This window comes from Perognathus longimembris, chromosome 28, assembly GCF_023159225.1.
Source record: "Perognathus longimembris pacificus isolate PPM17 chromosome 28, ASM2315922v1, whole genome shotgun sequence".
In the NCBI taxonomy this organism is placed as follows: domain Eukaryota; kingdom Metazoa; phylum Chordata; class Mammalia; order Rodentia; family Heteromyidae; genus Perognathus; species Perognathus longimembris.
The window spans coordinates 72100812-72127022 of record NC_063188.1 but is presented as its reverse complement, the minus strand read 5'-3'; the positions used below and the strand labels follow the sequence as shown (position 1 = coordinate 72127022).

General features: G+C 40.0%; 1 protein-coding gene across 8 annotated transcripts in view; it reads left to right on the top strand.

Moving 5' to 3' along the window:
• Phf8 (PHD finger protein 8) overlaps positions 1-26211 on the top strand; it is a 120402-nt gene that overhangs the window by 47390 nt on the left and 46801 nt on the right. For all 8 annotated transcript variants that reach the window (XM_048335577.1, XM_048335575.1, XM_048335583.1 and 5 more), the window contains exons 5-12: positions 5257-5417; positions 6851-6992; positions 9013-9199; positions 12970-13132; positions 19763-19850; positions 20132-20238; positions 22867-22958; positions 25048-25137. In XM_048335577.1, the coding sequence (XP_048191534.1) occupies positions 5257-5417; positions 6851-6992; positions 9013-9199; positions 12970-13132; positions 19763-19850; positions 20132-20238; positions 22867-22958; positions 25048-25137 (1030 nt within the window). The remainder of the gene's footprint in view (positions 1-5256; positions 5418-6850; positions 6993-9012; positions 9200-12969; positions 13133-19762; positions 19851-20131; positions 20239-22866; positions 22959-25047; positions 25138-26211) is intronic.

The following is a 26211-nucleotide window of genomic DNA, read 5'->3' as shown; positions in this document are numbered from 1 at the left end:
TTCTGGCTCTTTTCTATATATGTGGTGCTGGGAAATCGAACCTAGGGCTTCATGTATATGAGGCAAGCACTCTTGCCACTAGGCCGTATTCCCAGCCCCTGCACTGTTATTTTTTAAAATTAAATTTTATTGACAAAGTGATGTGCAAAGGGGGTGCAGTTACATAATAAGGTAGTGAGTACATTTCTTGTCGTATTTATTATACCTCATTTTTTTCCCCTTCCCTAGTTCAGGTAAGCATATATACAATATCCAGTGTACCAAAATCATATACAGTAACCACGTAGGGTACGCCAAAGGAAATTTACCTAGAACATTAAACATAACGACAACAATAGAATCCTCCTGTGTCCTTCTCTCTTTTTTTTTTTTTTTTGGCCAGTCCTGGGCCTTGAACTTAGGGCCTGAGCACTGTCCCTGGCTTCTTTTTGCTCAAGGCTAGCACTCTGCCACTTGAGCCACAGCGCCACTTCTGGCTGTTTTCTATATATGTGGTGCTGGGGAATCGAACCTAGGGCTTCATGTATATGAGGCAAGCACTCTTGCCACTAGGCCATGTTCCCAGCCCTGTGTCCTTCTCTTGGAGTTGTTTTTGCTTATCCTCATCTTATATAATCATGTGTACATAGCTGTTGAACTATTGTGATCCACTGATAGGTCTATCCTAGACCTTTTTATGTTTGTTTAGTAGTTATTTGGTTTTAGATACATAATGTAAAGTCACTGACCCAAACTTGTAGAAATACCATTAGAAAAGAAATTTGTTATTTTGCAGACCTGGTCTCTTCTGTCCCCTCCCCACTAATAGTCATATATCAAGGAGACCATGTTCCTTTGTTCTCTGTGTTCTAAGCTTGTCTCGCTCAACATTATTCAAGCTCTGACCATTTCCCTGAGAATACCAATATTTTATCATTTCTGACAGCTATGTAGTATTCCATTTTGTTTAGTTACCACATTTTTTTGGATCCATTCATCTGTAGTGGGGCATCTGGGTCATTTCCATGTTTTGGCTATTGTGAATTGTACACTGGTTATTTTTGAGATAGGTTTTCCTTTTATGCCTGGGCCAACATGGATTGTGATCCTTCTAACTGTGCTTCCCCAAATCAGGGGGATAACAGGCGTGCATTATTGCTCCCAACCATAGTACTTCTTCTGTAACTGGAATGGTAGGTATGTATTCTGTGACTAGCCATTGGTCAAGATGAAGTCTGATGAACTTTTATTTTTTTGCAAAAGTGGTCTCTGCTTCTCATGTAGCAAGGACTGTAGACTTCAACTATTGATCTAGTTGGTTTTTTTAAACACTACTACAGTTTGAATTCAGTACCTTGTTCTTGCCAGGGAAGAATCCTAGAATTTCAGCTGTGTGCCACTTCCTCATACCTGTAATCCTACTGACTCAGGAGGCTGAGATCTGAGGATTGTGACTCAAAGCCAGTCTGAGCAGAAAAGATTGTGAGACTCTTATCTCTAACCATCAAAAAGCCAAAAAAAATAGAGCTATGGCTCAAGTAGTAGAGTAAGCAGAAGTCTCAGAAACAGCACCCAGGCCTTAAGTTAAAGCCCCAAGACTGGCACACACACAAAAAAAAGAATACCCCTTCAACCACATTCCCAGTTCTTTTTGTTTCAGTTATTTTTCAAATACAGTCTCAGTTTTGTGATCGGGCAAATCTAGACCTCAATCCTCGTATTTATGTTTCTCTTTAAGCTGGGATATCAGATGTACAGCATCAAGTCCAGCTTTGTATTAGTAGAGACAGTTTTTATTTTTATTTTACTTTTTTTTAAAAATAAAGTATATAGGCTGGGAATGTGGCTTAGTGGTAGAGTGCTTGCCTAGCAGGCACAAAACCCTGGGTTCAATTCCTCAGCACCCATACACAGAAAAAGCCAGAAGTGGCAATGTGGCTCAAGAGGAAGAGTGCTAGACTTGAGCAGAAAGGGAAGCCAGGGAGAGTGCTCAGGCCCTGCGTCCAAGCCCCAGGATTGGCAAACATAAATAAATAAAAATAAAATATAATTTTATTATCATTAAGGTGTTATACAGAGGACTTATTTCCTGTGTCAGGTAATGGGTACATTTCTTTCTCTGGACAATGTTACCTATTTCTTCACTTTCCCCCAGTGTCCCCCTCCTGTCCCTGCCCATGTAGTTTATTTTCTACATATTGTGTACTGAATAGTGTGATTGTGTTTCTTCATACTTCCTTCCTCCATTTCTGTTCCCCCATTTGCCCCCTTAAAAAGAAAAAAAAAAGCAAAAACAAACACCACCATCACCACCACCAAGAAGAGATTTTTTGTTGGTGGTGGTGGTGATGGAGCTTGAACTCTGGGTTTAGGCCCTATCGCTGAGCTCTTCAGTTCAAGGCTAGTGCTCTACAACTTGAGCTACAGCACTATTTCCATTTTTCCGGTGGTTAATTGGATATAAGAGTCTCATAGACTTTTCTTCCCGGACTGGCTTTGAACCCAAACCTCAGATCTCTTCCTCCTGAGTAGCTAGGATATAGGTGTAAGCCACAGGTGCCAGCAAAAAGACTTTTTTTGTGTGTGTGGACTTTTTTTTTTGCTTGGGCTGGCTTGAAACCAGTCTTTCCAACCTCTACCTCATTGTAGCTAAATTATAGCTGTGAGCTATTGAACCTGGATCCTTTCATTTTTTTTTTTTTACATAAAAGCAGATACTGTATTCTTCATCTTAATTTTTCCTTTTGTGCTGGTACTAGGGCTTGAAATGAAAGCCTCACATCATTGCTCAGCTTCCTTGCTTATGGCTGGAGCTTTACCATTTGAGTCACACCTCCAGTTCAGTTGTTTTTGGTGGTTAATTGGAGATAGAGTTTCTCAGACTTTTGCCTGTGCTGGTTTTGAATCCCAATCCTCAGATCTCAGCCTTTCTTGAGTTGAGTCATTAGGATTATAGGCATGAACCACCAGCACCAAGCTTTGTTTTTTTTTTTGGCCAGTCCTGGGGCTTGGGACTCAGGGCCTGAGCATTGTCTCTGGCTTCTTCTTGCTCAAGGCTAGAACTCTTCCTCTTGAGCCACACCACCACTTCTGGCTTTTTCTGTTTATGTGTTGCTAAAGAATCGAACCCATGGCTTCATGCATGCTAGGCAAGCACTCTACCACTAAACCACATTTCCAGCCCCCTACTTTTGTTTTTAAACCTAAATTATATATACATAGTTGTTTTCCATTCTTTTTCATGGCTATTCAGTATTACATTGCATGAATAATTAACCAACCCTCTATTTATGAATGTTTAATTTTATTCCAATATTTTGCCACTAGGAAAAGCACTGAAGTATCTTTGTACTTATATTTTTGCATATGTGGCAGATACATAACATGATTTACTTTTCAAGTTAGGTCAAAGAGGCTGTGCTTTTAAAATACTTTTATACATTGCCATTTTTTTCCATAGTGGTTGTTCCATGTCATATTCCCACAGATAGTTTGTGAGATTCCAGTTTTTCTATATGCTGACCAATACATTATTTATTAGTAAGGTTTTATGTCTCCTCACTGAAATAAAATTAAAATCTTACTGTTTCTACTTGCAGTACTATAATTATGAAGAAAATGAAATCTTTATACATTTATAATCATCTTTATTTCTTTGTTAACTTTGTTACTGTTGCTTACAGCTTTTCTTGCAGAAACATTTAATTTTATGTAGTTGAATTTAGTTATTAGTGTAGTGGCAATTGAGACTAACTCTTGTATTTTTCTCTATTCTTTTTTTGCCAGTCCTGGGGCTTGGACTCAGGTCCTGAGCACTGTCCCTGGCTTCTTTTTCTCAAGGCTAGCACTCTACCACTTGAGCCACAGCGCCACTTCTGGCCTTTTTATATTTGTGGTGCTGAGGAATCGAATGCAGGGCTTCATGTATACAAGGCAAGCACTTTACCACTAGGCCATATTCCCAGCCCACCAGTTAGTGCTTTATGTTTTACTTTTTTTAATATTGGTCCTTGGGCTTGAACTCATTGCCTGGGTGCTGTGCCAGAGGTGTTTTGTTTTGCTCAAGGTTAGCACTCCAACACTTGAGCCACATCTCTCCTCCTGGCTTTTTGGTGATTAGTTGGAAATAAGAGTTTCACAGATTTTCCTGCCCAAGCTGGCTTTGAACTGTGATCCTCAGGTGTCAGCCTCCTGATTAATAGACTGAGCCACTGGCATACAGCTTTTTTTTTTAACAGTTTAAGTTTTGGATTATAACTATATAAAGAGCAAGAAAAACATTGAGCTTAATATATTTGTCTCAACAAGACTTTTCAAATAGTCTGTTTAGAGTATTCAAACTAGGTCCTTCCTGCCAAGTAATTGATCTGCCAGTAAGCTACATTTTAGTCGGTCTACATTTTAGTCAGTATATTCTCCAGCATGATTTATTAAAAAATTTCTACTTTGTAGTTAACTAATAAGCACATGTGTTGAAAAGGTGGTTGTTTGGGTTGGGAATGTGTCTTAGTGGTAGAATTGCTTGCCTAGCATGCATGAAGCTCTGGATTCGATTCCCCTATACCACATAAACAGAAAAGGCCAGAAGTGGTGCTGCGGCTCAAGTGGTAGAGCTTCCTAGCCTTGAGCAGAAAAAGAAGCTCAGAGACATTGCTTCAAGTCCCAGGACTGGCAAAAACAGTGGTTATAAATGTTGTCTTTTAAATCAATCCTTTCTCTCTTTTTTAAAGTAAGATAAGCAGTCCTGTCCTGTGGTCATCGTTCCCACCCCCCCCCCCCCCACCCCCGGTACTGGGGCTTGAACTCTGGGCCTGGGCACTGTCCCTGAGCTCTTCAGCTCAAGGCTAGCACTCTACCATTTGAGCCACAGTGCCGCTTCCGGTTTTCTGGTTGTTAATTGGAGATAGAGATAGGTGTCTCATGGACTTCCCTGCCCAGGCTGGCTTCGAACCATCCTCATATCTCAGCCTCCTGAGTAGCTAGGATTACAGGCATGAGCCACCAGCATCCCAGGTCTCTAAGTCGTTTTTTGATGGATTTTTTTTTTGTTATCCAGATAATAGTGCTGTGTTTACTGGTGATTCATCACCTCTGCCAGTGACCTTGTGTCTTGTCTTAGATGTGTGATTTCTTTCCTGGCACATAGTTATGCCATTAATTTGTTAGCCCATATAAGACTTCCACAGGAAGTGCTACCCCCTAAGTGAGAAACAACATTAGTAATGCCTTTAGTGAGAAGAACCTTAATCTCATGATTTCTCTTTGTGTTCCACACAGCTCAGATGAAGTGATTCTGAAGCCTACTGGAAGCCAACTGACTGTGGAATTCCTGGAAGAGAATAGCTTCAGTGTACCCATTTTGGTCTTGAAGAAGGATGGATTGGGGATGACACTGCCCTCACCATCATTCACTGTGAGGGATGTGGAACATTATGTTGGTAAGATACTACGCTATATATTCTCTCAAGTGTGACAAATTACATACTCTGTCAAGACTTGTATGTCTTCCCTTCCATTTTGCCTTTCATATTTGCTTTCTAGCCATCTTGAGAATCTGAAGTGAAGTACCTCATTCAGAATCATTCTTTGGCACAAAGAAAGCCAAAATCCTGGTCTCTTTTTTAAGTGTTGTCACTGGAGCTTGGACTCAGGGCTTTTTGCTATTGTTTAGTGTTTTTCTCAAGGTTAGCACTCTACCTCCTGAACCATACTTTCACTTCTGGCTTTTTTCTGGTATACAAGATACAAGTCTCATAGACTTTTCTGTCCCAGCTGGATTTGAACCACAATCTTCAGATTCCAGCCCTCTGAATAGCTAGGTTTGCTGACATGAGCCATTGACACCTGGCTTCTCTCTCCTCTTAATAGACTACACAAAATTAGTTTGAACCATATTTTTTAACCTGAGGAAAGTTAGAGTTCCTGGTCTATTTTTTGTCTGTTGAGATAAGAAAGTCTTTGGCTCTTAATCTCACATGTAGTTGTCATATGGGCATGAGCTTTGGAGGAGACAGGTAAAGATAAAATGAGGAAGGCTGGTGGATTGTACTATGTGAATCTTTGTGTCAGATAGTTTTCATAGCCTTGGCAGGTCAAGACCTCCCATAGTGGTCTGTGGAGAGTATAATGTATTTACTTTTTTGCCATTCCTAGGGCTTGAACTCAGAGCATAAACTCAGAGCATAGGCACTGTCCCTGAGCTTCTTTATTTCTAGGCTAGCACTCTACCACTTACTTGAGCTACAGCACCACTTCGGGCTTTTTCTGTTTATGTGGTACTGAGGAATCAAATCCAGGGCTTCATGCATGCTAGACAAGCATTCTACCACTAAGCCATATTCCCAGCCCCAGTATAATGTATTTCTTACCCTCTTCGCGAACACATGCAGATGAAGTACCTGTGGATAGCAATTTTGAGTATGAAGTCATTCTAAGAGACTAGTGAAGGGAGAAGAAAGTCTCACATTTGTGACACTACTTGGTACAGACCATCTCTTTTTGTTTGTTTGTTTTTGTTTTTGTTGCCAGTCCTGAGGCTTGAACTCAGGGCCTGAGCACTGTCCCTGGCTTCTTTTTGCTCAAGGCTAGCACTCTGCCACTTGAGCCACAGTGCCACTTCTGGCTTTTTCTATATATATGTGGTGCTGAGGAATCGAACCCAGGGCTTCATTTATACAAGATAAGCACTTGACCACTAGGCTATATTCCCAGCCCACAGACCACCTCTTTTTAAAAATGTTTTTTATTGTCATTCTAAAGGTGATGTACAGAGGGGTTATAGTTTCACAAGTCAGATGAGTGCATTTCTTTTGGGACAGTGTCACCCCTTCCCTCATTCTTTCCCAGTCCAGAACCCATCTCTTTATTTTAGGTTCTGACAAAGAGATTGATGTGATTGATGTAACCCGTCAAGCTGACTGCAAGATGAAACTTGGTGATTTTGTGAAATATTATTACAGCGGAAAGAGAGAGAAAGTCCTCAATGTCATTAGTTTGGAATTCTCTGATACCAGGTAGGAAGTAGGGATAACAAGCTTAAGAAAGTTTCTGGACATGTGATTGATAAAGTGAGTATATGTATTTTGGGGGGGAAGGGTGGTACTGTGGTTTGAACTAGGGGCTTCATATTTGTTAGGCAGGCAGATGCTCGACTACTTATTTGTGTTATGCCTCTTGCCCTTTTATGCTTTACTTTTCACATAGACTCTTAATGTTTTTGAATGAGGCTTCCTTTTTTCCTCCATAGCTACAATAACAGGCATGTACAACAATGCCTGACTGTTAAGATGAAGTCTCACTAACTTTTGGCTCAGGCTGTCCCTCCAGCTATAATCCTTCTGTTCTCTACCTCCTGCATAGATGAGATTGCAGGCATGAGTCACTATGCCCGTCTACTTAATATATGTTTTGTTCTCCTTTTTTTCCCCCTGGTGGTTTCTTCGTACGGGATGAGAAACTGGCTTATACTTTCTAGGGTACCTACTAATATAACAATTGAGTCATATTTCTCCTCTAGTATATAACATTGGACAGATTACATTATCTATTTTTGTCTCCTTTTAAGACTTAAGACAGCTTTTTAGAAAATATTTTTTCTGGTATTTAGATAGTGCCATGGTCACTGTCAAACTGCTAGGACAACTCTTCTGTCCCTAGAAATAGATTCACTAAAATTCCCTTTGTTTTTGAGAATTTCTTTTTTTTTTTTTTTTTTTTTTTTTTAAATTTTTTTTTTTTTGGCCAGTCCTGGGCCTTGGACTCAGGGCCTGAGCACTGTCCCTGGCTTCTTCCCGCTCAAGGCTAGCACTCCGCCACTTGAGCCACAGCGCCGCTTCTGGCCGTTTTCTGTATATGTGGTGCTGGGGAATCGAACCTAGGGCCTCGTGTATCCGAGGCAGGCACTCTTGCCACTAGGCTATATCCCCAGCCCTTGAGAATTTCTTACATTCAAGATTGCACACATACATACAACATACATACACAAACACCTGCTCTGTGGTCATAACTGTAGTAAGTATCAAGGAATCATAAAATATTTATGTATTTTTGCCCTTAAGAAGCTTATGACCTGATAGTTTACACTTTTAACTTTGAAATAATTATAGAGTCACAGGAAGTTACAAAACAGTGTATAGGAAGATTCTGTGTACTCTTAAGCCAATTTTCCACAGTTATCATTTAGGTAACATCTTATCTAATTGTAGTACAATACTGATATCCTTATGGTTATTTCTAAGATGCAGAACTTCAACAACTAAAAGGTAATTAAAAACTATGCTTCACCTCATCCTGAGAGACTATTTGAGGTAACTTATGGAGATGCTGGAATGGGAGAAAAAGAGACAATTAGACAAAATGAAAATAAAAGTGGGGACAATAAGGATTTATCTGGTAGTTACTGTGCACATAAAATACATGTATGAATATATGGATAGTTGGAGTGTTTTATTGAATTCTCTGAAGATTGGAAGAATGGAGAAAATACATTGTGGTAGCATTTTAGATTTGTATAAGAATAAATATAACCAGATGTTTCAGAGAAACACTGATTTCCATAGAACTGAATCCAGAGAAGCTTCTCCATAGTTCCTCATAAACAAGTCACTATGAGATGAATGATACAGTAACTTATAAACTAACTGCTGTGTTAATAGATGGGTGCAGTAGGGGTTAGTGTGGGGCAGGAGTATAACATTTCTTAGAGGAAATGACAACCTTCTATTGGGAAAAGCTGTAAACTAACTGCTGTGTTAATAGATGGGTGCAGTAGGGGTTAGTGTGGGGCAGGAGTATAACATTTCTTAGAGGAAATGACAACCTTCTATTGGGAAAAGCTGTGTAGCTGGGAGTTGGGAGTTTGGGGACTGAATGGAGTAAAGATGCTGACTAGTCTTACAGAAACAAGTGTCCCATATGCCTCTGTGGAGAAACCTTGTTCTGTCTTATCTGATTGTCACTGAGATAGAGGGTATTTTTTATTGAGGCGTCAATTCTCTGTTAGCTGACATTTGTCCTCTACTTCTTTCTTGCTAGGCTTTCCAACCTTGTGGAGACACCAAAGATTGTTCGCAAGCTGTCGTGGGTTGAAAACTTGTGGCCGGAAGACTGTATCTTTGAGAGACCTAATGTGCAGAAATATTGTCTTATGAGTGTGCGTGATAGCTATACTGATTTCCACATTGACTTTGGTGGCACCTCAGTCTGGTACCATGTGCTTAAGGTAGGAATGGATATGACTGCTAGAAGCAGCCAGACCATGGTTCTCTCTGTTTGTGTCAGAGCACAGAATAGGTTGCTCAGGACCATCTGCCTCCCAGATTCTATTTGTGTTACAGTTACACATAATTAACTCTTATCACTGTATCTTGTTAGATGTGTCAGATACATTGACGATAGCCTGTCTCTATGGTTTTGATGTTTAATACAACATTTCATATTAACTGCATATATCTTAGATTTTTCTGATATCTCCTTAACATGACAAAATGTTCTTCCTATCAACTTAATTGAGATATTAGTTATACATCATGAGATGCCTCTATTTCTGTATAGTGTTGACAGTTGTATATAGGGTCATTTAACTGCCACTTCAGAAAAAAATAGAACATACATGAGAAGTTTTTTTTTTTTTTTTTTGCCAGTCCTGGGCTTGAACTCAGGGCCTGAGCCACTGTCCTTGGCTTCTTTTTTGCTCAAGGCTAGCACTCTGCCACTTGAGCCACAGCGCCACTTCTGGCTATTTTCTATATATGTGGTGCTGAGGAATCGAACCCAGGGCTTCATGTATACGAGGTAATCACTTTACCACTGGGCCATATTCCCAGCCCATATGAGAAGTCTTTTTTAAGCCATAATTCTTACCGTTTTTGTTTTAGTTATTATTATTTTATAATTAGGGTATTGGACATTATCCATTTCTTTCTTTTTTTTTTTTTTTGGTCAGTCATGGCACTTGAACTCTGGGCCTGATTGCTGTCCCTGAGCTCTTCAGTTCAAGGCTAGTGCACTTTGAGCCATAGTGCCACTTCTGGTTTTTGAGTGGTTAGCCTAGAGATAAGAGTCACAGAGTTTGGTGCATAGGTTGGCTTTGAACCACGATCCTCAGATTGCAGCCTCTTGAGTAGCTAGGATTACAGGTGTGAGCCACCAGCGCCTGGCAGTATTATCCATTTCTTAAAAGATTTTTGCACTCTGGAAAACATAATTTTGGTTGTTTTCAACATAGTTATTACTACTTAGCTTTTTTTTAAAATCAGAAGTGCCAAGGAAGGAGAAGAAAATTTTGATTATAATTGTTTCTTTAAAAAGAATTTTTGTTGTTATTATAAAGGTGATTACAGAAGGGTTATAGTTATATAAGTCAGGTAAAGGATGTCTTTTTGGACAAAGTCACCCCTTTCCTTGTTCTCTCTATGGCTGTTCCCTCCCCTCCCCTCCCCTCCCCTCCCCTCCCCTCCCCTCCCCTCCCCTCCCCTCCCCTCCCCTCCCCTCCCCTCCCTTCCTCTCCCTTCCTCTCCCTTCCCGTCTTTTTGCCAGTCTGGGGGCTTGGCTTGGACCCAGAGCCTGAGCACTGTCCCTTGGCTTCTTTTGCTCAAGGCTAGCACTCTATCTCTTGAGCCACAGCGCCACTTCCGTCTTTTTCTGTTTATGTGGTGCTGAGGAGTCGAACCCAGGGCTTCATGCATGCTAGGCAAGCACTCTACAGCTAAGCCAAATTCCCAGACCTCTATTAGCTGTTTCTTAAAAGACCACACATCTTCAGCTAGTTGTAAAAATGCTGTTATGAAAATATTATACTTAACACTTCTTTTATTTTTATTGTATTTTTTGTTGGTCATGAATCTTGGACTGAGGACCTGGGAGCTGTCCTTGAGCTTTTGTGTTCAAGGCTAGCACACTACCACTTTGAGCTACAGCTTCACTTCTGGTTTGGGGGTGATTATTGGGAAATAGAGTCTCACTGACATTCCTGCCTCGGCTGGCTTGGAACCCCAGTCGTCAGATCTCAGCCTCCTGGCTTGGCAAGAGCCAGAACTTTAAATTTTAAATAATTGAATTTTCATAGAAGAATTACAAAAAAGGAAAAAAAATGTGTGTCCTTCACCTGGATTTTTGACATTACATTTTATTATATTTTCTCTCTCTCTAAAATAAGCAAGTGGGGCTAGGAATGTGGCTAAGTGGTAGAGTGCTTGCTTGGCATGCATGAAGTCCTGGGTTCGATTCCTCAGTACCACGTAAACAGAAAAAGCCAGAAGTGGCACTGTAGCTCAAGTGGTAGTGTGCTAGCCTTGAGCAAAAGGAAGCCAGGGACAGTGCCCAGGCCCTGAGTTCAAGCCCCAGGACTGGCAAAAAAAATAAATATACAGAAGTAAATAGTTATTTTTTGAAATATTTGAGAGTGATTTCATAGTATCTCCTTATTTCTAGTAATGCATTGTACAGTTCTTAAAAACAAAGATATTCTTTTCTTTTTTTTAATTTTTTTATTATTAATTGAACATAAAAATTTTTTTACAAGGTGTTGTGCAAAGAGGGTGCAGTTACATAGTAGGGCAGTGTGTACATTTCTTGTGATATCTTACAACCTGTTTTTCCATCCCTTGTCTAGGTCAGGTAGACCCATATGCAATATACAATGTATCAAGCACATATACAGTGTTCACAGACTTGGTCTCTACTGTCTCTCCGTCAAAAACAAAGATATTCTTTTCTGTAAATGCAATTCAGTTTTCCAAAATCAAGAAGATGATAATGATACAACACTGTTAACTGATCCTATTATAAAGCTGTCAAATCTCTCCAGTTGTATAGCAAATATTTCTAGTAATGTTTTTTTTTCCCCCAGTCCTGCAGCTTCAACTCAGGGCCTGGGCACTGTCCCTGAGCTTCTTTTGCTCAAGGCCAGTACTATACCACTTGAGCCACAGTGCCACTTCTGCCTTTTTCTGTCTATATGGTACCGAGGAATTGAACACAGGGCTTCATATATGCTAGGCAAGCACTCTACCACTAAGCCATGTTCCCAGCCCTTTTGTTTGCTTTTGGGGGATGTAAAAAAAGGCTGGAGCTTGAACTCAGATTTGCGCTTGCCCATGCAATTTGCTCTGCCACTTGAGCAAGAGCCTCTAGTCCATGTTGTTCATTTTCTTTTTTTCTTGTCAGTCCTGGGGCTTGAACTCAGGACCTAGGCATTGTCCCTTAGCCTCTCTGTGCTCAAGGCTAGCACTTTACTACTTGAGCCACGGTGCCACTTACAGCTTTTTCTTTTTATGTGGTACTAAGGTATCTCATGTTGTTCATTATCTATGTTGGAATTTGTTGTTATGAAATACTGACTAAATTATCAAGCTAAGAAGTATTGTGCTAGTGGATTTTTTTTTGTCAAATTATCTGTTTGTTGATTATCCATTCAAAATACAATTAGAAAATAAAATGTTCTTCTAATGATTAATCATCTAACATATAATCTTCTACACATCCTTGGATGATTACTGAACTTTTAAACTTTTATTAGCTTTGATTTCAGGTGTGAGAAGAATACGCTGTAAGTGGCACTTAAAAGCAAATTCAATTTTCTTCATCAGTATTGTGGCCTTAAATTTTCCTAGGGCTAGTAGTATTGATCTGCTCATCCATAGGACCATTTTTCATTTCGCGGTGTATCTAAAATAGTATTTGGTGTGCATTTGCCCTAACTTGAACAATTTTGTTAGAAATGTCCCTTCCAAATTGCTTTTGTCAAATTTATAGAAATATAAAAGTGCCAATGCAAAAAACTATTGAAGTTTTCCAAATTTACATGAGAATGACTATTTTTTATTTAGTTGTACAAAGGGAATACAGTCATAAAAATGATTATAGGTTTAAGAAAGAATTGTGGCCTGGATGTGGAGCATGGGAAAGTGAATAGGCCTTTAAGAACCCTGCTGAATAACTTCTGTTGAAACCCTTGATATTTTGGGCACTTAAGTTTCTTTTTTATTTCAGGGTGAGAAGATCTTCTACCTGATCCGCCCAACAAAGGTTAATCTGACTCTCTTTGAGTGCTGGAGCAGCTCCTCTAATCAGAATGAGATGTTCTTTGGTGACCAAGTGGAAAAGTGCTACAAATGTTGTGTGAAGCAAGGACAAACACTTTTCATTCCTACAGGTCTTCCTGGGCTTTGCTGGGGGTGGGGAGACTTGGGTGGGTGGAAAGAAGGGAACTTCTTCCTATAATTTTATTTTGGTGGTAATGATGTTTGAATTCGGGCCCTGAAGCCTGCTAGGCAGACAGTCTACCACCTGAGCCACACTCCTAGCCATCATGTATCTATGTAGGTATCTCCTTTCAGCTGAAAGCTGAAAACTAGATCTCAAGAAAAATAATATGGTGTCTGTTGGTTAGCATGGGATCTTAAGGAAGATGCAGATTGGAGAGCAGGAGGAAGCTGCAGTGGTTGTATAGATCAAGAACTGGACTCTTAGCCCCACAATTCTAGGGATAGTAATGGGAAACTGATCTAGAGTAAGAATGAGGCATTTTTTTTCTTAATACATGCTGAGCTTCACTGTTAGAATTCATAGGTCTGGTGTGGAGTCTGAGTATGTGTCTTTTGAAAAACAAACACTTGTTGTGAGAGAGTTAACATTTTTACTGGGTTCATGAGTCTGTCATAAACAAAGTGTTTCTCTCTTAAGGGCAAAAAATACATAAATATTTTATGATTCCTTGATACTTACTACAGTTATGACCACAGAGCAGGTGTTTGTGTATGTATGTTGTATGTATGTGTGCGGTCTTCGATTTAATCTGAATTAATGTTAAATTTTCTTGAAATGCTTAGGAGAATTCTCTAGTGAAACTGGGCACTGGTACACATTGTAATTCCAGCTATTGGGGAGGCTGAGGCAAGAGGATTGCAAGTTTATGGCCAGATGGGGAAACATAGTGAGACCCTCATCTCAAAAAACAAAATAATTGGGCTGGGGATATAGCCTGGGGATATAGCAGGCAAGAGTGCCTGCCTCGGATACACGAGGCCCTAGGTTCGATTCCCCAGCATCACATATACAGAAAACGGCCAGAAGCGGCGCTGTGGCTCAAGTGGCAGAGTGCTAGCCTTGAGCGGGAAGAAGCCAGGGACAGTGCTCAGGCCCTGAGTCCAAGGCCCAGGACTGGCCAAAAAAAAAACAACAAAAAAAAACTGTCAAATGAAAAAAACAAAATAATTGTTAGTGAAATCACATGGATCTAAAGATTTTCTTTTGAGGGAAGTTTAAAGGCTAACACCATCTATTTTATATTGGATATGGAGGTCTACCCTTTCAAGGAATTGGTCTGTTTTATCTAATTTTACAGTGCTTGATATTGTACCCAGGGTCTCACACATACTTGGCACATGTTTTACCATAGTTACACCCATAGCTGTATTTTATCTATGTGTATAAATGGAATATGGGGACACACACCTGCAGTTGCAGCTGTTCATGAGGCCAGGTGAGAAGATTGCTTGAGCCTCATGAGTTGTAGACTAACCAGGCAGGGCAACATTGTGACACCCTATCTCAATTTGTTTTTCCTTAAGCTGAATGCCAGTGGCTCATGGCTACAATTCTAGCTACTTCAGAGGCTGTAGTTGGGAGTTCAAGGCTAGCCTGGTCAAAAGATTCTAAGACTTCCTGACAGGTAGTCATGTTGGTGTTGTGCCTGTCATCCCAGGTACACGGGAGGCTGAGATCAGGAGGATCACAGTTGCAGACCAATCCAGGCAATATATTCTCTAGACTCCTCAGCAGAAGAAGTTGGGTGGTGGCTCATTCCTGCTGTCCTAGCTATGGCAAAGAAGCATAAAATAGGAAGATTGTGGTCTAGTCACCTGGCCAGACAAGAGTGAGACTCTCTTCAACTAGTGGGAAAAAGGGCTGGAAGGCATGGCTTAGCAGTAGAGCACCTGCCTAGCTTCCTCCAAGCCCTGAGTTCAAACCCCAGTGCTATAAAATTTTTTTCCTAAAATTTTATGGCTATATATAGTACTTCCTTATTATTCCTTTGGTGTTTTCTGGGTCTCCAGTGATATCTTCTGTTTCATTCCTGTGATTAGTTACTTGTGGTTCTCTTTTATTGTCAGTCTTGCTAGAGATTGGTCAGTTTTATTTATTTTTTAGGAGGGGGTAGTTTTAAGGATTGCCTTCAGACAGGCGGTTTACTTATGCCATGCTCCTAGCCATTATTAATCTTTTAGGAATACTTTTTTGTTTTCAGCGTTACTGATTTCTGTTTGTATTTTTATTTTTCCTTCCACTTGTTTTGGGTTTATTTTGCTCTCTTTCTAGTCTTGAACTGGGAGATTAGATTATTAATTTCATACTTGCTTCTTTTATATTTATGAACACTTAGCACTATAAATTTCCTATTCTGCACTGATTTCCTATCAGACAAATGTGGTGACATTTTCATTTTCATTGGGTTAAATGTGCTTTTGAAAAAAAGTTGAGTTATAATTCACATACCATAAAACTGACCACTTAAATTTTTTTTCCAGCCGAGTGATGGTGGCTCACATCTATAATCCTAGCTGTTCGTGAGGATTGAAGTTTAAAGTCAGCCAAGGCATAAAAGCCTGTGACAGATTCTTTTTTTTTTTTTTTTGCCAGTCCTGGGCCTTGGACTCAGGGCCTGAGCACTGTCCCTGGCTTCTTTTTGCTCAAGGCTAGCACTCTGCCACTTGAGCAACAGCGCCAATTCTGGCCATTTTCTGTATATGTGGTGCTGGGGAATTGAACCTAGGGCTTCATGTATGGGAGGCAAGCTCTCTTGCCACTAGGCCATATCCCCAGCCCCTGTGACAGATTCTTACTTTCAATTAACCAGCAAAAATCAAATGGTGGAGCAGCATCTATTTGGGAGCAAAAATAGCAAAGCAAGAGCTATCTGTCCTTGAGTTCAAACCTAGTACTAGCACAAAAATAATGTTTTCTTTTCCCTTCTGGTACTAGGGCTTGAATTTGAGGCCTCACACTCATTTGGCTTTCTTGCTTTTAGCTGGTGCTCAACCACATGAACCACACTTTCAGCCTGGCTTTTTTTTTGCTGGTTAATTTCAGATGGAGTCTCTTAGACTTTTCTACCTGAACAGGCTTTAAATCTCAGCTGCCTAAGTGGTTGGGATTACAGGCATGTGCCACTAGCACTTGGCTAAAGGGTTGTTCTAGTACATTTACAAGGTCATGCATGCAACCATTGCTATCTTATTCAGGTAATGCTCACAAAGTAATTTCTTGAAAAGAAATTTTGGCTCCATTAGCAGTTACTTCTTTCATCCCCCTTACTAGACCCAAGCATCTCTTTGTATATTTTTCTTTGTATATGAGTTTGCCTCTTTTGGACATTTCATGTAAATGGAATCTTGTAATATGTTGTCTTTTGTTTCTAGCTTCCTTCCATCTTTGCTTTACTATATTTCGAGCTCTCAAGAATATTTCTTGGCTGTATGCTGGTGGCTCATGTTTGTAATCCTAGCTACTCGGAGGCTGAGGTCTGAGGCTTATGGTTCTAAGCTAGCTCTGGCAGGAAAATTCGTGAGAGGCTTACCTCCAGTTAGCCACTAGAAAACTGGAAGTGGAGTAGGGACTCAAAGTATTGGAGTACTGGCCTTGAGCGAAAAAAATCTGGGACAGCACCCAGGCCTAGAGTTCAAGCCCCACAACCAACCAAAAAAGAGAGTATTTGTTTTTCTACTCATCAGCTGATAACCATTTTATTTGTTTCTGCTTTTTGGCTATTGTGAATAGTGTTGCTGTGAACATTCATGTACAAGTTGCTGTTTCAACCTAACTGGTTGAGCACCCCTAATATGAAAACCTTACATTATCTAAAATCTGAAACTTTTGAGCACCAAAGTGATGCCACAAGTGGAAAGTTTCACATCTAATCTAATATGATGGTTTGTGATCAAAACATAGGTGCAGACCAGGGTGGTGGTTCATGTTAGTAGTCCTGGCTGTTTGTGAGGCACACATAGGAGGATCACAGTTTGAAAGCAGCCCAGGCAAAAAAGTGAGACTCCTATCTCTAATCCCAGCTGTACAGGAAGGTGTGGGTAAGAAGATCGTAGTCTCACTAGCCAAACCTAAAAGCACAACATACTAACAAAACACAAAAGTGCTGGAGGCATGGTTCAATTGTAAATTCAATCCCTAGCACTGCAAAAAAAAAAATACAGTTTTCTTGAGCTATGTGTATCTGGTTTGTGTGAATCATAAATGAATTTCATGTTTAGACTTGAGGCTTGTCCTGAAGATAAATTATTGTGTACGTGTCATTATCCCAAAGTCCAAAACACCTTGAAATCGTAAATATTTCTGGTCTCAAGCATTTCAGATAAGGGATGCTCAACTTCCGTTTTCAGTTCTCCTGGGTATGTACATAGGAGATTTCTTGAGTCATAACTCTGGTTTACCTTCTTGAGGAATTGCCAAACTATTTCTAAAATAGCCACATACATTATTTTACAATCCTGAAAGCAGTGCATATCAATTCGGATTTTTATATATCTTATCCAACATTTGTTATTGTTAGCTGTCCTACTGAGTGTAAAGTGGTATCTGAGGTTTTGATTTGTGCTTTTTTTTTTTTTTTTTTTTTTTGTTTTTTTTTTTTTGGCCAGTCCTGGGCCTTGGACTCAGGGCCTGAGCACTGTCCCTGGCTTCTTCCCGCTCAAGGCTAGCACTCTGCCACATGAGCCACAGCGCCACTTCTGGCCATTTTCTGTATATGTGGTGCTGGGGAATCGAACCTAGGGCCTCATGTGTATGAGGCAGGCACTCTTGCCACTAGGCCATATCACCAGCCCTGTGCTTTTCTTAATGACTATATGTGATTGAAAATATTTTCTCTCAATCTTGGGGTAGTCTCGATAGTATACTACAAAGCACGAAAGTTATGAATTTTTCTTATGTTATTGGTGTCTGTTTAAGTATTGCTTAGTGTAGGGTCATAAAGACACATTTGTGCTTGGTTTTGTTGTTTTTGTTTTTTGCCAGTCCTGGGGCTTGAACTCAAGGCCCGAGCACTGTTCCTGGCTTCTTTTCAGTCAAGGATAGCATTCTACCACTTGAGCCACAGGCGCCACTTCTGGCCATTTTCTGTATATGTGGTGTTGAAGAATCAAACCTAGTATTTCATGTATACGAGGCAAGCACTCTACCACCAGGCCATATTCCCACCCCCTGTGCTTGTTCTTTTCTTAATATTTTGCAGTTTTAGTTTTTTGTTTGAGTCAGAGTCTTACTTTGTAACCCAGGCTGTGCTTAGGCTAATTAGCCTAAACTGACCTTGAACTCACAATCCTCCTTCTTGCCTCATCCTCCTGAGGAAAGGGATTATAGTTGTGTACCACCATATTAGCTTAGGTTTAGTTCTTAACCATTTTTAGTTAGTTCTCACATGTGGTGTGAGGTAAAGTTATAGTATTATTCTTTTGCATGTCTCAGAATATTTGAAAAGATTACTCTTTCCCTGTTGAATTTTTTTTTTTTTTCCCTGAGCTGAGGACCAAACTCCGGGCCTTGTGCTCGCCAGGCAGGCGCTCTTCCGCTGAGCTGAATCCCCAGCCCCCCTGTTGAATTTTTTTTAACACCTCTTTTAAAGAAAAGTCAACTGACTATAAATGTATGGTTCTTAAATTCTATTATAGTGATCTATGTTTTTTTTGTTATGTCATGTTTTCCTTTCCATACACATGTAATTTTGAAATTTGCAATTGTTTTCAAGGTTACTTCATTCTGGACCCTTTGATTTTCATATGAATATTTTAGGTTCAACGTTTGGACAGGGATTTTAGTGGTTTGTTATAGCTACTTTTTGTTTGCTGTAGTTCCCCTTCCCCCTTCGGTAGTGAAGATTGAATACAGAGCCTTATACTTGCTAGACAAACAAGTATTACTTGAGCTACACCTCAAGTCCTTTAATTTATTTTGAAGATAGGGTTCTACCAACTTTGCCTAGTCTGGTCTCAAATTTGTGACCCCTTATTTCTACCTCACAAGTAGCTGAGATTATAGGTGCAAACCACCATACCTGGCTTTGCTATAGTTAGTTTTTAGTGATTGCTCTGTTTATTAGCATTCATAGATACAGTAATCATGGTTTACTGGTATTAATAATTATCCCTTTGAGACAAAGGTTTTGGCTTCTCATGTTCTCTGAAAGAGTCTCGGAGTGCCCAGGATTCCCCTAGACCACACCTAGAAAACACCTAAGTAGATAAACCAGTTTGGAAGGCTCTAAAAGTAGCAAAGTAAGAGATAGTGAAGGATTGCAACCAAGGGATTAGTAGGACACGGATGGAGATGATTATATGTGAGATTTAAGGGGTAAAAATAAAATTGCTAAAGGAAGTAAAGGGAAAGTGGAACACATTGCATTTTAGTTGGTTCCGTGCTTTACAACCAACATGTGAAGTAGATGTTTATGCAGAAAACAGCAAAATCTGTCCTGCACAATTACTCTTTTTGTGTTGCTCAGGGTAAAGTTAGAAGGAATAATTATGACAAGTTTTCCATAGAGATAATAGATAAGACAATTAAGACAACAAAAGGATTTGTGAATTAGAGAATTAGGAAGTAGACATTTATTAATAAGTTGTTTCAGTTCAGGCCAGTTTGGGTGTTGACATAGTAAAAGAACTTAAAAGTAGATAAACCTTAAGGTGTTAAGGTTGAGCTAGGCAGGCAGTGAGGTCTATCAGAGGAAGAGAAACCCCTCTGCCAGCTATCATTTTGCCTTGTTCTACTTCAGGATGGATCCATGCTGTGTTGACCCCTGTGGACTGCTTAGCCTTTGGAGGAAACTTCTTACACAGTCTTAACATTGAAATGCAGCTCAAGTGAGTCCTGAAGTTGGTTGTTGCTGTCTGCTTCTTGAAGATCCTGGTTTCTGATGATCCTCAGTTTTAGAATAACACACTTTTCCTTATTTTGTAGTTTTGTGACTTTAAGGAAGTCATATTACCTTTGAGACCAAAATATTCCTAACATATAGAATAGGTCTCACGGAGTCACTGTGAGGATTTAGAAATAGTGGACAATAGCCTCCAGAATAATATCTGATACATAACAGGTGCTTGGTAAAGTGGATCATTATTATTGTTGCTATGTCTCCTTCCAGAGCCTATGAGATTGAGAAGCGGCTGAGCACAGCAGACCTCTTCAAGTTCCCCAATTTTGAGACCATCTGTTGGTATGTGGGAAAACACATCCTGGACATCTTTCGAGGTATAAAGCCCTTTACCAGCTATTACTCCCTTTTGAGAGGGGATGGGAGGAAGAAAGAGAGCACGAGTGAACCTCATTATGTGTACCATACATCACGTTGGCTAGGCATGATGGATCAAGCCTGCAATCCTAGCTATTTAGTAGACAGAGATCAAGGGAATTGGAATGGCTGGATATAGTGATGTGCCTGTGCCCATTATCCCCAGCAACACAGAGCAGTACAGGTAGGAGGATTATAGCCCAGGCCAGCCTGAGTATAAAGTGACTTTACCCCAAAAATAATGTAAAAAGAGGCTGAAGGTGTGGCTCAAGTGGTTGAGTACCTCCTTTGCAAGTTCCAGATTTTGAGTTTAATCACCAGTACCACACACAAAAAATGTGCATCTTCAACATATACAGTAAATAAGGGTTGGGAGTGTAGTTCAGATAGTATAGTACCTGCCTAGCTTGCATGAGGCCTTAGGCTTAATTCTTTTTTTTTTTTTTTTTGGCCTGTCCTGGGCCTTGGACTCAGGGCCTGAGCACTGTCCCTGGCTTCTTCCCGCTCAAGGCTAGCACTCTGCCACTTGAGCCACAGCGCCGCTTCTGGCCGTTTTTCTGTATATGTGGTGCTGGGGAATCGAACCTAGGGCCTCGTGTATCCGAGGCAGGCACTCTTGCCACTAGGCCATATCACCAGCCCCTTAGGCTTAATTCTTACTATTAAAAAGTAGAATAAAATGGAGTAGAATAGAATAGAAAAATGTAAAATAAAATAATAATTACTATTTTAGGAAAAGTCTCCCTAATGCTATTCCATTATATTGTCACACTTTTCCCCCTGCACCATCCATAACATGGAAATTACTGTTTTCAATTCCTGCTATTTTGTCATTTTAAGAATATTATATAGCCTATAATTCTAACTACACAGGAGGCTGAGATCTGAGAATGGCAGTGTAAAACCTGCCCTAGCTGACAAATCCAAGACTCTTACTCCAATTAACCAGAAAAAAAAATCAGAACTGGAAGCATGGCATAATTAGTAGAGTACTGCTACTTAGCAAAAACACAAAGTGCGAATGCAAAGTCTTGAGCTCTATTACTAATGCATAGAAAAAAAAGAATACTATATAAGTGGAATAATATAGCCTGTTAATTTTTGGATTTGCGTTTTTATTCAACAGGGCATAGATACAAACCCTTTTGTTTAGCAGAGGTGACTGAGAAAATTAGATCACAGTGAAATTTATTCCTATTTCTTGCCTGTTAAAATCAAGAATTAGTTTAAATCTAGATTAGTTTAAAAGTTTTCTGGATGTGCCTCCCAAAGGAATAAGGCTGTGGCATATTATGTTGATTCCTGGGCATCAACCCAATTGTAAGTCAATTACTGAGTTTCCTCTTCTTTGGTTTGCTCTGAAATAAAGTGGATCTCTTGTTTGAACCAAAATTGATTCCTCAAGGAGACTTGGCCAGAAGGAATCAACATTTTAAGATTACAAAAGACCTCAGACTCCAGTGAGTACAGTCTCTTCTCTAATCCTCAAGCCCTTATTCTGACACCTTGTCATGTAAGTGTTCAAAGACAGGATCACTACCTGCAATCCTATTCTGAACAGGTTTGTTCAGTCAAAAATTCTTTATGAAGCCTAAATCTGGCTGTTTGTAATAGTATACCCATGAAGCAAGGTGTAGAACATAGCCAGTTCATCATATATATTAATGGCCCTTCAAATCAGGGTAAGTAGTGATCATGGTCCTTCATGTCCTTTTGAAACCTAGAGACAGAGTAATATAAGGAGCCTTTTCCTTTGAAAGGAGCTCAGACCTGAATGGATATAAATTCACTCTTTGCTTTAGTACTTAACTCTGTGTGTAGCCTTGGTCAAGTTTATTTTCTCTCTGACTTTTAGTTCTTGAACTATCAAATGAAGATAATAATACCTGTCTTACAGGGTATGTATAAGGATTAAATAAGATAATATATGCCAGGTCTTACTATTGTAGTCGTTTCCTCTCTGTGTGTGTGTGTGTGTGTGTGTGTGTGTGTGTGTGTGTGTACGTGTGTATGTGTGTACGTGTGTACGTGTGTACTGGGGCTTGAACACAGGGCCTGGGCACTGTCCCTGAGCTTCTTTTACTTCAAGGTAGCACTGTGCCACTTGAGTCACAGCTTCTGCCCTTTTTGGTGGTTAATTGGAGATAAGCCTCTCACAAATTTTCCTGCCTGGGCTGGATTTGAACCACAATCCTCAGATCTCAGCCTCCGAGTAGCTAGGATTACAGGCATGAGCCAATAGTGCTTAGCTTTTTTTGTTTTTCCTCAAGGCTAGCATTCTGCCATTTGAACCACAGCTCTACTCTGGCTTTTGGTAGTTAATTTGAGATAAGAGTCTCACAGACTCCTTCTGGGCAGGCATGGAGCCATGATTCCCAGATCTCAGCCTTCTTGAGTAGCTAAGATGACAGACGTTAGCCACTAGTACACAGATTGTAGTAGTTTCTTAGTCACTACTATTAAAATAACTGATATATGGAGTTGTGCTCAAAACCCTGAGCACCTTCTCTGGTTGCCTGATAGAAGTTACAAGTTCTTTATTTCCTGGATTTCTTCATTGACACTCTGCTTTCTCCTTTCTTCTTTAGGCTTGCGTGAGAATAGGAGACACCCTGCCTCCTACCTGGTCCATGGTGGTAAAGCCCTGAATGTGGCCTTTAGAGCCTGGACAAAGAAAGAAGTAAATATGCTTATTTCTGAACCTCCATAGTATTCTGCTCTCCATTAGAACTGCCTTTTGGTAGATGCTTTGAAAAGACAGAAGAGACCAGTGAGGCTTGAGGCTTTCATTACAGTAGAAGACTGGCCTAAAATTCCTTGGATTATGCTTTTAAACTTTTTCTGATTCTAAGAAGAAATACTCTTGAGAATCAGGAAAACATAGAAGAATATAAGAAGGAAAAAAATCACTGTTAATTAACTTTCAGAGGCCACTACTATTATTGGATATATTTCTTCTGGTCCTTTTTTAAAAAAAAATGGAGCTGGGCGTTGGTGGCTCACACCTGTAAAATCCTAGCTACTCAGCAGCCTGAGATCTGAGGATCATGGTTTGAAGCTAGCCTAGGCAGGAAAGTTTATGGGACTCTTACCTCCTCAGAAAAGTCTGCAAGTGGTGCTGTGGCTCAAATGGTAGAGTGCTAGCCTTGAGCCAAAGAAGCTCAGAGACATTGCCCAGGCCCTGAGTTCAAGCCCCAGGTCTGGCACACAAAAATGGTGTTGATGTAGGGGGTTCAATGCAAGGCCTTGTGCTTACTACATAAGCACTGTCACTTGAGCATGGCCCTAGCTCATATTTTGATTTTGTTATTTTGGGGATAGAATCATTTTTGATAAGGCTGTCCTCAGACTATGATCTCATACTTAATGTAGCCTGTGTAACTGGGTTTATAGACATATACCTCCACACCTAGTCTTTTTGCTGAGATGAGGTGTTGCTAACTTTTTGCTTGGACTGTCTTCTGATTGTAGTCTTCCCAGTGTTTATCTCCTAAGCATCTCCTAAGCTTATCATTCCCTCCTTAATATTTATTTGGAGGAATGTAGTTACAGAGAATATTACAGTAAATATCATCTCCTGATTATTCCTTCAAGATAGATTTCTGGAAGAGCAATTATTGGATTAGAGTATTTGAAAAAATATAGTTCTTGATGTGTACTGCCAGAATGGCTTTTTAGAAATGTACCTGTCTTCATTCATCCAAATGACTACTGAGTTATAAAAGAGAATAAGAAAGCACTCCATGTACTGATTTGGAAAGATTCTAGAATTTCTCAAATAATGGTGTACAATTCCGTCCATGTAAGCTACCTTATATATAAATAGTGAGGAAATAAGAATTACATTTGGGTTGGGTATGCTGGTGCACGCCTGTAATCCCAGCTGCTCAGGAGGCAGAGATTGGGAGGATCATGGTTTGAGACCTGCACAGGCAAAACGTTGATTGACACTCAATCTCAACAGACAAGCCAAGTGTAGTGATACACAGCTAGCATGGGAGGAGTAGTTGGAAAGATTGCAGTTCACATCAGTCTAGGGAAAAAGTACAGACTCTGTTCAAAATATAAGCAAAAAAGTACTGGGGGTGTGGCTCAAAATAGATAGCATATGAGTTTAAAAACTTAAATTGCATATTCTTCCCATGGTTTTGTTTAGTTAACTGTGATCCTATAGCTGCTCAGTCATCAATGAAGTTCTTTCCTCACAAATGGAGCAGCTGGTTTGTCCCCATTGAGCTCCCTGAAGTCATTGACTTCAAGAAGGATGTGACCTAATTCCACAACTTAGTTCCCTCACACATCTCTTAATACACTGTCCTTTATAGGATATATGTTTTGTACATATTTTTCCTGTTAATCTGTGACTTGCGTAAAAGCAGAGATTTTTCAGAGATGAGTTTTTAATCTGTGTTAAGTCTAGTTTATCGTGGGTTTTTGTTGTTGTTGTTGTTTTCTGGGCTCATGTTCTTTGTATTGCTTTGCCTCACAAAGATTTTCTCTTCTGTCCTAGAAAGCTTATAGTAGGTTTTATACTTATTTCAGTGATCTCTCTCTCTCTCTCTCTCTCTCTCTCTCTCTCTCTCTCTCTGTGTGTGTGTGTGTGTGTGTGTGTGTGTGTGTGTGTGTGTGTGTGTGTTTTAAGAAATGGATGGATTGGGTTTTTTTTGCTCATGGATATCCAATAATACCTGTGGAAAAGATTACCCTTTGTTTATCAGTTTGTCAAAGTCAATTGTGTGCTTCTATTTCTCATATTGCTTGTTTAACAGGCTCTGCCAGACCATGAGGATGAGATCCCGGAGACAGTGCGGACTGTACAGCTCATTAAAGATCTGGCTAGGGAGATCCGCCTGGTTGAAGTAAGAAGCATGGGGGGAGGGAAGGCATTTGCCAAGGGCATTGAGATTTGTGTGTCAGATCAGGCCTTTTTATTGGGCATAGATCCCAGAGACAAGGGTTGGGAAGACCCTACCAAGCACCCTCCTCATTCCTTTAGTAATTAATTCAAATAATAATTACATCCTGCAAGAGTGTGTCATACATTGGACTAGGTTTTGAGGATAAATAAATGGTACAGTTTCCCTCACTAAGAACTCAAAATTTTGTAAGGAACTCTGAACAAAATTAACCTTTCAGGCCATAGTTTGATCATCTCTAAAATGAGGTTAATGGTACCTGCTCAAAGTTGTTAAAAGGATTAAATAAAGTAATGGAGCTGGAACATAAAGTATAATACTTGGCACATTATAGTTGGTCAATAAATTTTGATGGTGGTGGTGGGTAATGCTAGTAGTTGTAGTTGTTATTACTGATAATTTGACTCAGTCTCTGCATTCTACAAAATGACAGTTCTCTCATATTGAAGATGATTACAGAGCCCTGTCTCAACAGGTGATACATATCACAAGGCAGTAAGGTATAGTGGTAAGAGACTCAGAAACCTGGCTTCTGGGTCCTGCTCTTTCACTTGAAAGCATTTCAGAGCCTCAATTTCCTCATCTGCAATGTGGGGGCCAACTTTATCAACATTTCAGACATTGGGTAAGATTAAGAGTTTATGTATGTAGAGCCCCTGGAACAGTGCCTGGCAGAGTAATTACTCAATAAATGTGAGATATCATTAATAGACTTTATAGCAAAATGAGAAATCAGCGTGGGCTGGTAAAATAGCAGAGGCACCAGAGGAGAAGTAGACTTGGGAATGTTTAAACTTCAAACTCAGGAGCTGTAAAGTTCTTGATTGTCCAGGGTGTACATCCATGCTGAAGGATAATCAAGTAAGCTGCAAGATGGACTTCTTGCCTCACTTTGTGCAGTATGTTTCACTGTCTACACCATAGTTTACAGTGTCCACCTCCTGCTTCATTTTCCTCCATTCCAACTGTTAAGATCCTTCAAAATTTAGTTCATGCCCTATCTTTTTCCTGCTCTTT